Raw genomic sequence first — 17,824 nt, forward strand, 5'->3', positions numbered from 1 at the left:
ACTGTGGTTTGTACAAACTATGCTTAGTTAAGAAACCAGATATTAAACCAGGCTGAGACTGTAATTTGATGTCCTACTTCGTTAACAAACAACACTGATACCCTAGCTTGTTGTGTGTGCACCCAGTTTCCTGTAACTTAATGAAATGGAAACTTCAGTTTGTTCTAAACTGTAATTGGAAGCTTGAAATCTCCGCCATTAAATGCAAACGATGGAAGTGCAGGGCAGTGCATGAGCCTGAGGTTCATCACAGTTCATGTATGTAAAATGATGCTTTCGCATCACATCTGAATCGGGTCACTGTCACCAAACAGGACGGTGACTTCTTTCTATGACATTGTACCTGTAGATTTGTCAGGTCCCATGATTCATAGTCTTCACTGGTGCATTCTCGGGGAAAAGATGGTCGGAAATCTACCTTCACGAGCTCCCAGTCTGAGCGGTAACTGATATGTCCAAAGACTCTAAAAAGAAAGATCAAAAGCTTCAGAATGAGGTTCCAGTTAAAGGCCTGGGAATAAAATGCAAGAGAATAATGAAGTTCTTTTTTGGCTGTTAGGTACATGTTATATTTTCAAATTGTCCTAATACTCAGTGTCTTCTGCCAAATTTCATATACTAGCAGCTAATTGTCCCTATTCCTCCCTATGGACATTTCGTAGCTAAAGGAGATATAAGCAGAGATAAAAAACACAGGATGGAAGATGGCCAGAGACACATTTCCCTCTGTGCTTCTCTATGATCTCCTCCAGCCTTCTCTGCTTATCTGTAGGGAAGCGTCAGAATTCTCAGCAGTCAGAGCCTGGCTCACACATGGCTATTTTGGATGTGATGAATGCAACATGTACAGACAGGCATGTATCCATCCATCCATGGCAGGGATACAGAACCTCCCCCACACATCCTCAGGATTCCTCAAGGGGGCGGTGCTTAGGCTCCAAGCCCTGACCTGTGGAGGGCGGAATCTCCTTGGAGGGCATTCCCGTTGCTATCTTTAGTCTGAGATTGGAGTTAAGAGCGGGGATTGACCTGCTGGCACACACCAGCAGTGGAACCCTGGAGATTATCTGATGGATCGTCTCCTCCCATATGTACCTGCCCGGACCCTGAGATCATCTTCAGGGGTCTGGGAGCCCCTGCCAAAGGACGTGAGATGGGCGGCTATCAGGAAGAGGGCCTTTTCTGCTATGGCACCCTGGCTGTGGAATGAACTCCCTAGAGAGGTTCACCTGACGCCAATGTTGTACTCTTTCAAGTGCCAGGTGAAGACCTTTTTATTTCCCCAGCATTTTAGCGTTATAGTCTTTGAACTTTGCCATTTCAAATGTGTTACTGTATTTTAAATCTCTGCATTGCTGCTAGGTTTTATTCTGGTTGTATTTTTATACTGTAGTTTTAAGCTTGTGTATTTTATACTGTTTTTATTCTGTGCTTTGTAGTTTTAATTGCTGTGAACTGTACAGAGAGCTTCAGCTATTGGGCAGTATAGAAATGTAATAAATAAATAAATAAATAAACACACCCCTGCTGCTCTCTCCTCTCTTAGCTCAGAGAGAGCAGCGGGAATGCCAGGCAGCCTTGGCCTGACCCCCCTTCACCCCAAAGTAGGTGAGTCCCAGTGCCCGTGCCAGGGAGAATGGCTGCTCTTCCTCGTATGGGCAAGTCCCAGCGCCCAGGCCACCCCGCATCCCTGCTGCTACTTCCAATCTCAGGGGACATAGGAAGGCCTGGGTCTCTTTCTCCATGCTGGGAGGAGGCACAGTTCCACGCATCCTTCCAGCACAAAGAAAAAGAAAAGAAAAAAGAAGCGGGGTGGATGTCAGGACGCGGGGCCACACCTCCTGACGTTATCTGGCTCATGGTGGGTGGGATGCAGGAGGCTGTCCAGACCCCCAACCCAAAACAGTTCTGCACCCCTAACATATGGCACCCATGCTATAATCACACTGAATTATGAAGCCTTCACACAATTACAAAAGCATATATCCAGCCATATCTGGTCACCTGTTTAATTGTCAACAATGCCAAACTGAAGATCAGCATCCAAGCTTACCATTGTTTGCATTCTTAGAATATCTTGTAATAGGTTTTCTGGCAAACTTTCAACTTTTCCCATGCAGCTTGTGTGCTAATCCATTAAATACTACTTACGTCATGACTAAAGTCTCATCCCCAGGTTCACTGAGTAGGCCATCCACAAAAACCGAGGTACTGGTGAAATTATGAGTGCTCCATGTTTGGCCTTCATCTACACTGAACCTGCAAAAAAAACAATGTAATTTGCTATTTACTGCAGATCTAAATGATATAGAATGGGCTTAAAATAAGTATTGATCATCATTATAATCACCATCATTAGTAGCAATTCATTAAGCTACAGGAAAGTCCAAAGCAGCTGACTTGCAAATGTTCCGAATCTATTCCCAAAAAGTCATGCAGGGAGAAGACAGCAAGCTGTTCTCATCCACCATCTTTTCTGTATGGATGTTTATTAAGGTTTTTTATCCCAATGAATTGCTATTTCTCCACATCTCAAACCAGCTGTATCAGTTCTCCAGAATGCAAATCTGAAATGCCAGAATCTTCACATTCCCTTATAGAACAGCACATCCTGCACAGTGCACCAGGAAATCAATGAGTGTTAAGCATTTCAAAGGAAATCTCACAGAAAAGTGCTTTGCCGTTCATGAGCAAATACTTTTCCCAGCATGATAACATCCGCTTTGGTGACTTCTTCTGGCAGCCCAGTTTCAGGCATGAGCAAGTGCAATGAATCCAACTTTTCCCATCAACCCTTTTTCTGGAAATATATTTGAACAAAGAATATGCTAGACATGGCCAGGTTGCAATAGACACCCAAAAATGCATTTGTTCCAGACCAATTCAGGCTCTGGGGGCCCGTCTACAAGGGAGGTTTTCTCTGATCCTGCTGAGGCTTAAAGTCATTAGGGATACATGATGTTGTGGCCACTCTGCAGCCATCCTGGAGTTTACCTGTGGGGAAGCCACATTTTTGCAGAGTAGTTTTACTCTGTTGTTTTTCTTTAATTCAGCTCCCCTGCAGTTCAGCTGCTGTGTGTCCATCCCTCTGCTTTAAATTCAGTATGATCGGGGAGTTCCTAGGGGTGTGTCTTTCACCTGTCTATAACATTGGTAGCCTAGGTAACTAGAGTAACTAGCCTGTCTTTCCAACACATCAAAGCACTAGAGTGCTCTTTTGAGCCTTCAGAATCATGCTGCACTTCCTTTTTGCCAGTGGGAGTAACTAGCCTCCATGATTATGCACTTCTCTGATGTTGTGTGAAGTCGCTTCTCTGATGTTGTATGAAGTAGCTGCTCTGATGTGTGAAGTCGCTTCTCTGATGTCACGTCGCTTTGCTTCTCTGTACTGCTTGCAGTAAAAACAGGTTGGGAAGCATTGGACAAACGCGCATAAGGGCTTTATTGCAGTAGCAATCTACCATGGTCTCAAGTTCTCAGGAGCAGAGAAGCCTGTCCTTATGAGCAGGGAGACGTGGCCAGAGAAGGAGAACGGGGGGCTGGAGCTACAACTCCCTGTCTGCTGGAATGGGGCTTATTTGCATTGGTGGAGTGCTCTGTTGGGGAGCGAGTATCTAGCCTGCATTTTTAGGGCTGTTTCTAGCCTTCAGAATTATGAATTAGTTACTCTCCATTCATAATAATGTTGTAGCAGGGGGGAGCCTGGACAGAGGCGGGAAACAAGTCTCTCTCATTGCTTGAGCAGCCCCCTGCCCAGTTGATGACATTCAGTTCTACTCCCCCCACCTAACCTGGAAGTATGTTCAAGCACTGTGTGACCCCCTGAAAACCAGATTTTTAAGGTATGGTACACTCAGCTTATCTTGCTTCATGTTTCCCTGACAGACCAAAGCCGATTCCATGAAAATCTGGATAATACTCCAATGCACTTCTCATTCTGTTGTCATCATGATCTCCCCCGGTGAAAGCCAGTGTGATGTAGTGGTTAGAGTGTTGGCCTGGGACTCAGGAGACTTGGGTTCTAATACCCACTTGGCCATGAAGCTCACTTTGGGCCAGTCACTGACTCTCAACCTAACCTACCTCACAGGGTTGTTGTGAGGATAAAATGGAGAGGAGGAGGAGGACCATGTACACTGCCTTGGGCTCCTTGGAGGAAAGGGGATATAAATGTAACACATCATAATACATAATAATAGGTACTACAGAAATCATCTGGATGATGCATGACCAGATCTTCCCAGGCTGTTGACTGGGCAATTTAAATTTCCCTCTCTGGAGTTTGCCCAGACCCACAGAAATATTTTTGCTCTTTGAGATTTCCCTTTGCCTTCCAGAAAATAGCAAAGAGGCCACATCAGCCTAAGTTATGCCAGGGAGTGCCAGGTCTGGGCCTCATCCCTCCCCCAGCCTGGAAGCTGTTTTGGTGAGTTATTCTTAGAATCCTGATAACAGAGTGCTAGTGAGCTACTTTGAGGTTTCATTTCATTTTTAAAATAACTGATTATTCCTGAACTACTCTCTGCTTGGTTCTTTAATAAATATACTGAACTGGAAACTGGAGTTGATTTTCTTGCCCAGCCTGAGGTTTACCTTCACCACGTGCTGGACTGCTTGGCAAACATGCTAACCTGGTTGTTCAGGAGTTTAAAGGAAGCTCTGAAAAAGGGAACAATTGTTCTCCATATATAAAAGCCACGAGCCTTTCTTCTCACGTGGGGAGGCTAAGGGATGTGAACAAAACACATGAGTGATGGTGAGAAATATGAATCAGGGTAAACTCAGGATTAATTAACTGCCATCATAAGATTTATTTGCCGGTGGGGGGGGGGAGTAACACTGTGGGGCTGATCGCACGACAGCCCACCATGGGTTATTTAACCCACAGTGAGGCTGTGACACGTGGAGCTGCCATTTTGAGTATGCAACGCCCGCTTGGGGGTTGTCGTGTTGTGCGAACCCAGCAAGCGTGGGTTATGCGAGGGTTAACCGATTCTCACATATGCAACCTGGCACCCGTGGGTGCTGTGCCTGTTGCAGGTTAAATAATCTGTGATGAGCCGTAGCATACCATCCGCACCTGGCCAGTGTGACTTGTAGCCCACTTCACAGGGCTGGAGATGCAGATGCACCTGTTTGCCACAGTAAGTCACTCAAAGTCTCAGACTTTCTGGTCAATAAAGATACAGACTTCTTTCTGTACCGCAGTCTATGGGTGGATCACATTACAAATTGCAACTGAAAGTCAGTATTACTCTCCCCCCACCCCCCTAAAAAACTCATCTTACAATGCGAGTTATATTAATCCTGAATTCATTCTGATTCTGTGGGTTCTCTCTGTATCTGGGCAATATTCTTCCAAGCCTTGTAGTATGCTGGCAAATTCCACTCTCTCTTTTCTGATCTGTAGAACTCCATGTAGATTCACAGCATTGTATAATACAGCATAGAGTTAAGAAGCTAGCTCTTTTTCTACTTTGTCTGATAAAGAAACTTTGTTCAGCAGTTTGCATACATGAAAACACAGGGCTCAGAGGGACTCTCTTAATTAGCATATCCAAATTTGCAGCCTATGCCAAGGTCCTCCAGACATCCGCTCCGCACGTGACATCAGCCCATGCCATCCAGGCCACAGTTTTCCCTAAGCAGAGGCCAGGATCAAACAAGGCTGTCTCCCATCAAATCAGGGACACATACATAACCCAAGGAACAGATTATTTTGAAAAGGTGACTCAAGCAAATAGCCTTAGCAACAAAAGAAAGCAAAACTAACAGTGCACAGAATTATTGGCTACTTTAGCCTGGGCAGCTCCCTTCGCAGTCTCAGTTCCTCCAAAATGCAATGCAAAGCATCATCCCACCTGCAGTGAATGTACGTGCACAAGGGCAGTGGGAGTGCCGCAACACCCCCTGGCCCTGCCAGGTCTATGCATACTCACAAATGGTATGGGTGTAAGCGCTGTACAGCCAGGGCCAGAAATATTGGAACAAGGATAACTGTTTTGGCAGTTGGCTTCTGTACACCACCACATTGAAGTTGAAAGGAAACACACCCAGATGGGAGCGAAGTCAGGATTTCCAGCTGTAATTCAAGGGGATTGGCAAAAGTGGGGCAATAACCATTCAGGAAGGACAGCCAGTGGCATGCACACACACTCCCATCGTTGGTGGCTCATAAGTAATGGAACAAACCAACATCATTTCAAACTGAAGGATCGCCTTTAATACCTGGATGAAAATCCTTTGCAGTCGATGACTGCCTGAAGTCTGGAACCCATGGACATGACCGAATGCTGAGTTTCCTCTCTTGAGATGCTTTGCCAGGCCTTTACTGCAGCTGCCTTCAGCTGCTGCTTGTGTGTGGGTCTTTCTGCCTTCAGTCTTATCTTCAGGAAGTGAAAAGCATGCTCTATTGGGTGGAGATCAGGTGACTGACTTGGCCATTGAAGAACATCCCACTTCTTTGCCTTGAGAAACTCTTGGGTAGCTTTTGCTGTATGTTTTGGGTCATTATCCATCTGCAAGATGAAGCGGCGTCCTATCAGTTTGGCAGCATTCAGCTGACTCTGAGCAGAAAGTATAGCCCTAGACACTTCAGAATTCATGCTGCTGCTTTTATCAGCAGTCAGGTCATCAATAAACACCAGTGACCCAGTTCCATTGGCAGCCATACATGCCCATGCCATAACACTGCCTCCACCATGTTTGACAGATGATGTGGTATGCTTTGGATAATGAGCTGTTCCTTTCCTTCTCTATACTTTTCTCTTCCCATCATTCTGGTACAAGTTAATCTTGGTTTCATCAGTCCAAAGAATCTTATTCCACAACTGGGCAGGCCTTTTTATGTGTTTGCTGGCAAAGGCTAATTGGCCTTTCAGTTCTTGAGCATTACCAGTGGTTTGCACCCTGTTGTGAAGCCTCTGTATTTACATTCATAAAGCCGTCTCTTGACTGTAGATATTGACAATGACATGTCTACCTCCGCAAGAGTGTTCTTGACCTGGCTAGATGATGTGAAAGGGTTCTTCTTCACCATGAGCAGAATTCTGCGGTCATCCACCTTAGTTGTCCTCCGTTTTTTTTTCAGGCTTTTTGCTGTTGCTGAGTTTGCCAGTTAATTCCTTCTTTTTCAGGATGTTCCAAACTGTTGTATTGGCCACTCCCACTGTTTTTGCTGTCTTTCTGATGGGTTTATTTTGTTTCCTCAGCCTAATGATGGCCTCCTTCACTCACATGGACACCTCTTTGGACCTCGTGTTGGGAGTTCCAGTGAACAGCTACCAAATGCAAATGTAACACTCAGAACCACCTCCAGGCCTTTGATCTGCTTGATTGGTCACGGGGTACCCAGGAAACAGGCCACACCTGGCCATGCAGCTGCTTGTCAGCCATTCGTTCCATTACTTATGAGCCACCAACGATGGGGGGGGGGGGTGTATGCCACAGGAAGGAACCATCCTTCCTGAATGGTTAGTGCCCCACTTTTGTCAAACCCCTTGAATTACAGCTGACAGTCCTGACTTCGCTCCCATCTGGGTGTGTTTCCTTTCAACTTCAATGTGGTGGTGTACAGAGGCCAGCCGCCAAAACAGTTATCCTTGTTCCAATATTTCTGGCCCTGACTGTATGTGCAGGGTTTGCCCTGCAAAAAGTGCAGTCATCATCAGAATAGTGCTCATTTCTTCCCCAAAAGAGATTTCACTGGGTGACAGCCCTGCCCATTCGCCATCCAGGCTCTGCCTGTAGCAGACTCCAATGTGCCAGAGGAAAGGGGCCAGAGAAAAGGCCTGTCCTCCTTACCTATTTTGTGCATTCTGATTTTCATATAATTCACAAAGGTCTGGTGTTTATTAGTGTATCGACATAACAGTGGTCATCTTGATTTTTGCTGAGCAAATGTTAGATGAATAAAATGACTCTTTAAATGTTAGATTAGTAAGTTGTTTCCCTCGGAAGTAAAAAACTTATTTCAATTGATGGAAATTGCTTGGTCCTGAAAATGTGGCAGATGACGACTAGAGCGCCAATGGCGGAAAACTTGACTTGAATCCGACAAGACACGTCATAGGGATCATCTGAAGACCTATGGGGTGGTGATACATGCAGCGAAGAGAGCTTTCTACTCTACAAGTACTGCATCCGCAAACCCGCATCCAGCTGAGCTGTTCAGGGTGGTTAGGGAGCTGAGTCACCCTCCCCCGCCGCTGAATCTGATCCTAGAACCTTTGGTAGCTCACTGTGATGCAGTGGTTCCACTTTTTTCTCTCAGGACAGTTCCAGATGGTGTCACTTGGGGATAGTTGTTCCTTGAAAAAGAAGTATGTGGAGTCCCTCAGGGCTCCATTCTATCCCCGGTGCTGTTTAATATCTACATGAAACCGCTGGGAGAGATCATCAGGAGGTTTGGGGCTGAGTGTTATCGGTATGCTGATGACACCCAAATCTATTTCCCCTTCACATCTTTATCCAAGGAAGGTATGATTCCTCTGAATGACTGCCTGAAGTCGGTAATGGGCTAGATAAAGGAGAACAAGCTGAAGTTGAATCCAGGCAAGACAGAGGTGCTCATCGTGAAGGGTCCTAATTCAGATATTGAGGTATGTCAACCAGTTCTGGATGGGGTTGCACTCCCCCTGAAGGAGCATGTTCATCGCTTGGGGGTGCTTCGTGACCCAGCCCTGCTCCTGGCACCCCAGGTGGAAGCAACGGTGAGAAGTGCCTATTATCAACTTCAGCTGATACGCCACCTATGCCCATTCCTGGAACACGTGGACCTGGTAACGGTGGTGCACGCGCTGGTAACCTCTAGGCTTGATTTCTGCAATGTGCTGTACTTGGGGCTGCCTGTATATTTAGTTTGGAAACTTCAACTGGTACAAAATGGCAGCCTGGTTGGTCTCTGGGACATCCCGTGGAGACCATATTACACCCATTTTAAAATCTTTACACTGGCTGCCAATTTGTTTCCGAGCAAAATATAAAGTGCCGGTTGTTACTTAAGGCCTTGCATGGTCTGGGCCCAAGGTACCTTAGGGAGCGCCTTCTCCCCTACCTCCCAGTCCGCCACCTAAGGTCCTCTGAGGGTTCTCTGCTGAGGCTGCCTAACGTGAGACTGGCAGCCACACGTAAGAGGACCTTTTCCTTTGCCGCCCCTCAATTGTGGAATGACCTGCCGGCTGAAATGCACCTGCTGACCTCTTTGAAGGTTTTTAAGCAGGAATTAAAGATTGTTATTCCAGCAGGCCTTCCCTTTTTAGAATTTTTGTTCCATTTGCAGATTTTGTATACTATTTTTAAGCAGTGTTATTTTAAGCTGTGTTTTATTGTTGGATTTTTGTTGTTGTTAAACTGTTTTTAGTTCAAAGTTGTTTTTAGTTGTATGTTGTTTGTATATATTGTCCATATGCTTCTATGTAAATGGCTTTTAAACTCTGTTTATTATATTTTAACGTTTACCTTTTGTAAACAGCCCAGAGAGCTTTGGCTATGGGGCAGTATAGAAATGTAATGAATAAATAAATAAAATAAAAAGATGTATAAAAGTTTACTGTATAATTACTTGAGTATTTTCAGTGGAATAGAGGTGTCTTTGATGGCCACAATCACTCCACCATGATCCAGATACAAGATGTGATGCTCCTCTTCAAAAACCTGTAAACCAGGAGAAAATCCCAATAAAATAACTATACTTTCAGGAAAAATGTACTGCCAAAGTTGTTTACTTGATTTATCCCATTATGTTAGGTATTTAATGAAAAGGCCCATAACGAAACATGTTAGCTGACCCGGCCCTTAAACCAGTAAAATTGTTAGAAATGTCTAGGGATGTCAGATAATTTCTCCACGAATCTCGGGGAGGCTGAATGCCAGCACATTCGGCCCCCCGAAATTGGTGGAGAAATGGTCTGCCCCCCCGCCCCCCCCAGGACGGGACTTACCTTGTGCGAATGTCCCTGGCGGCGGCAGTTCGCGACAGTGGCGGCTGCGGCGGCCGGTCTTCCAACCGGCTGCGACTGCCGCCATTTCCAAGTTAAAAAAACAAACAAACAAACAAACAAACGTGATAGGCTACGTAAAGATTTACGTAGCCTATCACGGCTAGATTAAAAAAAAAAAAAAGCGAGTACGCAAATGGTGGCGCCCATGGGCGCCGCCATTTTCATCCCTTATTTTGGCACGTGTAGTCTACGTAAACATTTACGTAGACTACGGCGAAAATAAGGGCAATGCTATTTGCTTTCCCCTTATTTTCGCCGTAGTCTACGTAAATGTTTATGTAGACTACACGTGCCAAAATAAGGGATGCAAATGGCGGCACCCATGGGCGCCGCCATTTGCGTATGCGCTTTTTTTTTTTAAGTCACCCATGATAAGCTATGTAAACATTTACGTAGCCTATCACGGCTGACTGCAGGGACGCAAACGGCGGCGGCTATGGCCGCCACCGTTTGCGTCCCGGCAGGAGAGGAGGTTTCGCGGCCGGAGGGACGGGGCGCCTCCCCCCCGGCCAGAATTTCAGGGGGGAGGGACAGGGTGCCTCCCCCCCGCCAGAATTTCGGGGGGAGGGACGGAGCACCTCCCCCCCACCGCGAATCAAGCTTCGGGATCAGGTAAGTGACTTTCGTACATCCCTAAAAATGTCCCTCTGTGCTAGGTATAGAGTTTAGGTTGGGAGATATGTGTCAGGAACACCCTAGCTGCCTCTTAAAGTCCCCTCCAGTAGCTAAAACAAGACACAGACAAAAGGGATTCTTTCCAAGGCTTTATTCCTTTACAACCTAATGACTCTTTCAGATGCTAATTGCCAGCGACTAAGCAAGGAACTGCAATGAGTGTCTTAGCAGAGTAACCTAAGCTCCATGTACGCAGTTGGTTCCCATTTGAAGAAGGGCGGGAAAAGCTCTGAAACTTATGGGCTAGGAGGGGAGGCTCCCGCCCTTACCCGTGGGGCATTGGGACGCAGCCGTTGCCATAGCGCCAAGCGGACTGAGCGCCTCCTCTTGGCACCCTCCACCTCGCGCCTCTCTCTGCGCCGGCGCCTTGCGTCTAGCAACAACCAATCTCCCGCTCTTTCGCTGCCACGGTCACTATCTCCCTCAGGAATGCGAGCCGGGGGGGGTGCTCTCCCTGCAGCTGCACCTCTGAGAGACGAGCGGGCTCCTCTCCCACGGGTTGTAGCTCTTCCTCAGAATCAGAGCTGCTTTGGGGCTCTATGGGCTCAGTTCCAACCCTGACAATATGCTTGTCTAAATATATATCCTGAATACATATCTGAAATACACTTCCAAAATGCATCTCATCCATGCTGCATATCACTCAGTTTATTTTATTTATTTATGTGTATGTTTAGCCTTCCTATTTGCAGAGGTTCTGAACAGACTGCAATACATTCTGACATGCACAACAAAACTATAATTAGCATTAGCCAGGTAGAAAAACCAAAGTGTCAAATCCCCCTCTCCATCTCATTTTCCACCCTTTCCCATCTACTCCACCAACTCTTGCATCCCTGCCTAACATTCAGGGTGTTTCTCCATGACAACAAATGGAGAAGCCAATTGTGGCTTATCCAGATTTTTCAAGGAGCCAGCTTTGTTCAGCACAGGGCTCCACAAGCAAGTGTATTGCACCAGTAAAACTCGCTTCACAGAACATACTTCCGGGTAGCATGGCGGGGAGGGGTTTGGAGTGAACGTCATTTGATGGGCAGTGTCAGGGTTGTATCTGAGCCCACAGAGTCCCAAAGCAGCTCTGATTCTGAGGAGGAGAGACAATTCGTGGGGGAGGAACTCTCTCAGACTTCAGAGGCGCAGCTGGAAGGGGAGCCCCCCCTTCTCACAACCCTGGGAGTGACAGTGAACCAGGCGTGGAAAGGGAGGGACAACCTGAACTTTTCGATGTGAGGCGCAGATGCAGGCACAAGCGGGAGATTGCAGGGGCTGAGCTTCAGTGCTCAGACTGACTGGCTCGACGTCAACAGCTGTGCCCAGAAGCATCATGGGAGAGGGGGAGATCTTCCCCTCCCATCTCTTAAGTTCAGAGAGTTGCCGCGTTTTTCCCAAACGGAGATCAACTGACGTCCTAACCCTTAGAAACCCCTAGATAGCTGTTCCTTTGTAGTTCCTCTGAGTCTCAAGCAATTAGCATCTGTATGCTGCATTAGGATAAATGGAATTAAAGCCTTGGAAAGCAGCCCTTTTGTCTGAGTGTTGATTTTGGCTATTGCAGAATTCAGTAGGCAACAGGGGCATCCTGACAGAGAGGCTCCCCCCCAAACTCCCCCCATTTCTCCTTTGATAAAATCCTGGGAGGTTTATTTATTTTATTTATTTATTTATTTCATTTCTATACCGCCCAATAGCCGAAGCTCTCTGGGCGGTTCACAAAAACTAAAACCAAACAACACACAATAAAACAATTTAAAATATATAGAACATTAAAACCACAATATAACAATACAACCACAATAAAACCTAGCAGCAGTACAGGAGTTTAAAATACAGATTTAAAACAGCAAAGATAAAAATTTAGAAAGCTAAAATGCCTGGGAAAATAAAAAGGTCTTCACCTGGCACCGAAAGGAGTACAATGTAGGCGCCAGGCGAACCTCACTAGAGAGCTCATTCTAGAGCCGGGGTGCCACAACAGAAAAAGCCCTCCTCCTAGTAGCCACCCACCTCACTTCCTTTGGCAGGGGCTCACGGAGAAGGGCCGCTGATGATGATCTTAAGGTCCGGGCAGGCACATATGGGAGGAGGCGATCCTTCAGGTAACCTGGCCCCAAGCCGTTAAGGGCTTTGAATGTTAACACCAGTACTTTGAATCGGGCCCGGAAATGGACTGGCAGCCAGTGCAGCTGGAAAAGTACTGGCGTAATATGAGCTCGCAGGCCAGTCCCTGTTAACAATCTTGCTGCCCTGTTTTGGACCAGCTGAAGTTTCCGGACCGTTTTCAAAGGCAGCCCCACGTATAACGCATTGCAGTAATCCAGACGAGAAGTTATCAGAGCATGGATAACTGTAGCTAGGCTATCTCTGTCCAGATAAGGGCGTAGTTGGTATACCAGCCTAAGCTGATAAAAAGTGCTCCGTGCCACTGAGTTCACCTGTGCCTCAAGTGACAGTTCTGGATCCAAGAGCACCCCCAAACTACGAACCTAATCCTTTAGGGGGAGTGCAACCCCCTCCAGAACAGGTTGAATATCACCTAGCCGGGCAGACGAACCACCCACTAACAGTACCTCCGTCTTGTCTGGATTGAGTTTCAGTTTATTGGCCCTCATCCAGTCCATTACCGTGCCCAGGCACTGGTTCAGAACAGCCACTGCCTCACCTGGTTTTGATGAGAAAGAGAGGTAGAGCTGGGTGTCATCCGCATATTGATGGCACCTCAGCCCACACCTCTGGATAACCTCCCCCAGAGGTTTCATGTAGATGTTAAACAGCATGGGGGATAAAATAGAGCCCTGTGGAACCCCATGGCACAATTGCCATGGCACAGAGCAATAATCCCCCAGCACCACCTTCTGGAATCGGCCATCCAAGTAGGAGCGGAACCACTGTAGTGCAGTGCCTCCAACTCCCAACCCAGACAACCTATCCAGAAGGATACCATGGTCGATGGTATCGAAAGCCGCTGAGAGGTCCAGGAGAATCAACAGGGTCGCACTCCCCCTGTCCCTCTCCCGGCAGAGGTCATCCCAAAGGGCGACCAAGGCAGTTTCCGTTCCAAAACCAGGCCTGAAGCCCGACTGAAATGGATCTAGATAATCCGTTTCATTCAAGTGTGCCTGAAGCTGTCCTACAACCACCCGCTCAAGCACCTTGCCCAGGAAGGGGATGTTGGCCACTGGCCTATAATTCTTAACATCCTCTGGGTCCAGGTTAGGCTTTTTCAGGAGTGGTCTAATTACTGCCTCTTTTAAAGCAGCAGGCACCACTCCCTCTCTCAAGGAGGAATTTACAACCTCCTGGACCCAGCCGGACAACCCCTCCTTGTTTGATTTAATAAGCCATGAAGGGCAAGGGTCAAGCACACAAGTGGTCGATCGGACTTGGCCAAGCACCTTGTCTGCATCCTCAGGCCTCAGTAACTGAAACTCATCCAATAAAACTGGACCAGACGGTGCTCTGAACGCCTCTACCAATGGAACTGCATTAATGATGGTGTCCAATTCATGACGAATCTGAGCGACTTTATCCTCAAAGTGCCGCGCAAACTCGTCACAGCGTGCTACCGAGGGTTCCACCGTCTCTCTCCCTGGCCCAGAATGTAACAGGCCGCGAACCACTCGGAAAAGCTCCGCTGGATGACACTGAGAAGATGCAATGCTGGTGGAAAAGAACTGCCTCTTTGCCACCCTCACCGCCACAGAGTAGGCTCGATAGTGGGCTCTTACCTGTGTTCGGTCAGACTCAGCACAAGTTTTCCTCCACCTGCGTTCTAGCCGTCTCCCCTCTTGCTTCATTGCCCTCAGCTCAGGTGTATACCAAGGAGCTGGCCGGGCTCTGCTCAGAGGGAGAGGGCGCTTGGGTGCAATCATGTCAACCGCCCGAGTCATCTCTGCATTCCACAGAGCGACCTGGGCTTCGACAGGAGCACCAGCCATACCAGCAGGAAAATCCCCCAGAGCCCTCTTGAATCCATCGGAATCCATTAATCTCCGGGGGCGGACCATTTTAATAGGTCCCCCACCCTTGCAGAGGGGAAAGGCCGCCAGAAGTCTAAACCTCAGCAGGAAGTGATCTGACCATGACAAAGGGACAGATGTTAATTCCTCCACTTTCAGATCACCATCCTCCTGCCCAGTCGAGAAAACCAGATCAAGCGTGTGTCCTTTTATATGCGTTGGGCCGATGACATGTTGGGACAGCCCCATGGTTGTCATGGCGGCCATGAAGTCCTGAGCCGCCCCGGATACAGCGGCCTCGGCATGGAAGTTGAGATCCCCCAGGACCATCATCCTGGGGGTCCTCAACACCAAGTCCGAGACCACCTCCGTCAGCTCAGGCAGGGAGTCTGATGGGCAGCGGGGTGGGCGGTACACCAACAGAATCCCTAATCTGTCCTGGGTACCCAGCACAAGGTACAGACACTCAAGATCTGCACTCGAATGAGCAGGAAGCCTGGAGAGGGAGATTGAATTCCTATAGACCACGGCAACCCCCCCTTCCTGACCCTCAAGTCGGTGTTGGTGCTGCACCGAGTACCCAGGAGGGCACAGCTGGGAGAGAGTGACCCCTCCCAGTTCCCCCACCCAGGTCTCAGTAATACATGCCAGGTCAGCCCCCTCATCCACAATCAAATCATGGATGAGGGAGGTCTTATTTTGGGCCGACCTGGCATTCAGCAGCAGCACCACCAGACCCGAGGGCAGACTGGTAAGGCTGCCAGGAACCATCAGGTTGGGGGAAGAACCAGAAGAGGGGACAGCTGTAAGGTGTCTAGCCCCTCTTCTCCTCAGCTGGCCTGTTAATCCCCCAACGCCATACCTCCCCCTGCCCGTGACCACAGTTATGGTGGCACCTCCCCCACCCCCTGAGTTGCCCAATAGTCCTCCCAGGCACATATTAAAATATTAAGATATAAAATACACAACAGTTTAAAAGAATATAAAAGAGATAAAAGAGAACAGCAGCTAAGAAGGAGCAGATAGTCCACGTTTGCCCCTTCCCCTGGTCTTTAAAGCTGCTGCCCTCTGCTGCTGCTGCTATTTGCTGCTGGTGTTGTGGCTGCTGGTGTCTCTGGAGAGGCAGGTGGGTAGATCTTCAGGTCCTACGCGACTCCAAGTGCGACGCTAAGTGCGCACTTAGCGTTGCACTTGGCGCGACGCCGAGGCGCACGCCGAGGCGCTGCCTCTGGCAGCCCCGCCTTAAGTACCTGTGGGCGGGGGCAGAAGCAGGCTCAGGATCCACCTGGTGCAGCTGCTGGCTGGTCCTCCTTCCCAGGCTCCTTCCCGAGCAGCCTCTGGCAGCCCCACCTTAAGTACCTGTGGACTTAAGTGCCTTAAGGTTTCCTCCCCTGTATCCATAGAAATCACTCTCTGTCTCTCTTCCCTTCAGCGATAATCATTATAGGAACACAGTGTTCTCGCTGCCCTCCTGCAATCAACTGAAGCTTTGAAACGTCGAAGCTTTGCCATTAAGGCTCTCTAAATGCGTTATTTCAATTCTTGGGGTGGATCTCAGTAACTTCTGTGGTGCGCATTTTGGGAACAAGCCTCGTTGATCACAATGGGAGTTACTTCTGAGTAGAAACACATATGTTTGTGCTGGGAAAAACAGGGAGGGAAAACAAAGGGAGGGGAAACCACCAGTCCCCTTTCTAACCTGATACTGTGCAGGAACGAAGGTCTGAATTAGTTACTTCCGAAGGCAATAAGCTAAACAATGGAGAATTGCAGCTTGGGGAAGCACTTTACACCTTTAGGGAATTAGTGCTTTAAAATGTGTTATTTCCATTGAGGGGGATGCTGGTGTGCACATTTAGGGGATAAGCTTCATTGACCACAGTGGGAGCCAGCTCAGAGTAAATTGCTCGTGGAGACACCTCGGCCCCCCAGAAGAAGTTCCAACCCAAATCTTTCCTCAAACACCCAACTCCCATCTCCTAGGGGGATCACAGCAATCCCCTAGTCAACTCTTTCCCCAGCCTAATATTACAACTCTCCCAAGACAACAGAACAATTTTAAAGATTCCCCCCACAATCTCTGCTCTTACACAAGAGAGCATTCTCCTCCCTGGCTCATGCTTCTCCTCTCACATTATGAGCATATTCACACACTCCCCCTCAACCTATCCCCCCTTACTAAGTTCCACTGAACTCCATGGGTAAACACTAATATTTATGTATTTGTTTGATTTATACCCCGCCTTTCCATCACAAAAAATTGCACTCAAGGTGGCAAACCATAATAAGAACCCCACATTTTAAAATGTTGGTTAAAATAATCATAACACAAATACATTAAAAGCACAATTGAAAAACACAACAATAAAAGAATAATAACAGCACCCAACCTTCTTATATACCAAAGGTCTGCTTGAATAAAAATGTCTTTGCCTGGACGCCATATGACTGGATGCTAAAGTTATCAGTATAAATGTGTGCTTCCTGCAATGTACTATTTTCTTAGTATTTGCCTATGTAATGATCTTCAGAATTCTTTTAGATCTATTTAGTGATTCCCCTCAGAAAGGTCTTTTTAATGTATGTCAAGATGTATATGGGGCTTGAAGGGAAATAAGCAGGAAACAAAATGACCAAGGGGGTGTCTCCAGCAGCAATTTACTCCAAGCTGGCTGTGTTTAGGAGTGCACAAAAGCCACTTACCTGGTCTCGCAGCTTGCTTCGCGGTGGGGGGGAGGCGCTTCGCTGCTCCCCCTGAAGTTCAGGCCGGGGGGGGGAGGCTTCCCGCCTCGCCCGGCTGAAATTCAGGCCGGGGGGGAGGCTTCCCGCCTCGCCCGGCCGCGAAATAAAAAGTTAAAAAAAAAAAAACGCCCCCGTGATAGGCTACGTGACGATTAACGTAGCCTATCACGGCTAGATCTGCAAAGTCAGCCGTGATAGGCTACGTTAATCATCACGTAGCCTATCACGGGTGACTTTAAAAAAAAAAAAGAGTACGGCTAATGGCGGCCCCCACAGGGAGCCACCATTCGCGTTCCTTATTTGGTCGCTGTAGTCTACGTAATCTTTACGTAGACTACAGCGACCAAATAAGGAACGTGAATGGCAGCTCCCTATGGGGGCCGCCATTAGCTGTACTCTTTTTTTTTTTTTTAAGTCACCCGTGATAGGCTACGTGACGATTTACGTAGC

At 47.7% G+C, this 17,824-nt stretch overlaps 1 protein-coding gene across 2 annotated transcripts in view; it reads right to left on the bottom strand.

The window, feature by feature from the left end:
* SORCS2 (sortilin related VPS10 domain containing receptor 2) overlaps nucleotides 1-17,824 on the bottom strand; it is a 220,225-nt gene that overhangs the window by 41,599 nt on the left and 160,802 nt on the right. For both annotated transcript variants that reach the window (XM_084850779.1, XM_084850780.1), the window contains exons 13-15: nucleotides 9,563-9,654; nucleotides 2,152-2,259; nucleotides 344-464 (exon numbers count right to left, since the gene is read on the bottom strand). In XM_084850779.1, the coding sequence (XP_084706905.1) occupies nucleotides 344-464; nucleotides 2,152-2,259; nucleotides 9,563-9,654 (321 nt within the window). The remainder of the gene's footprint in view (nucleotides 1-343; nucleotides 465-2,151; nucleotides 2,260-9,562; nucleotides 9,655-17,824) is intronic.

Source organism: Heloderma suspectum, chromosome 4 (assembly GCF_057233095.1).
Source record: "Heloderma suspectum isolate Gila_16-S chromosome 4, 16-S_ref, whole genome shotgun sequence".
NCBI lineage: Eukaryota > Metazoa > Chordata > Lepidosauria > Squamata > Helodermatidae > Heloderma > Heloderma suspectum.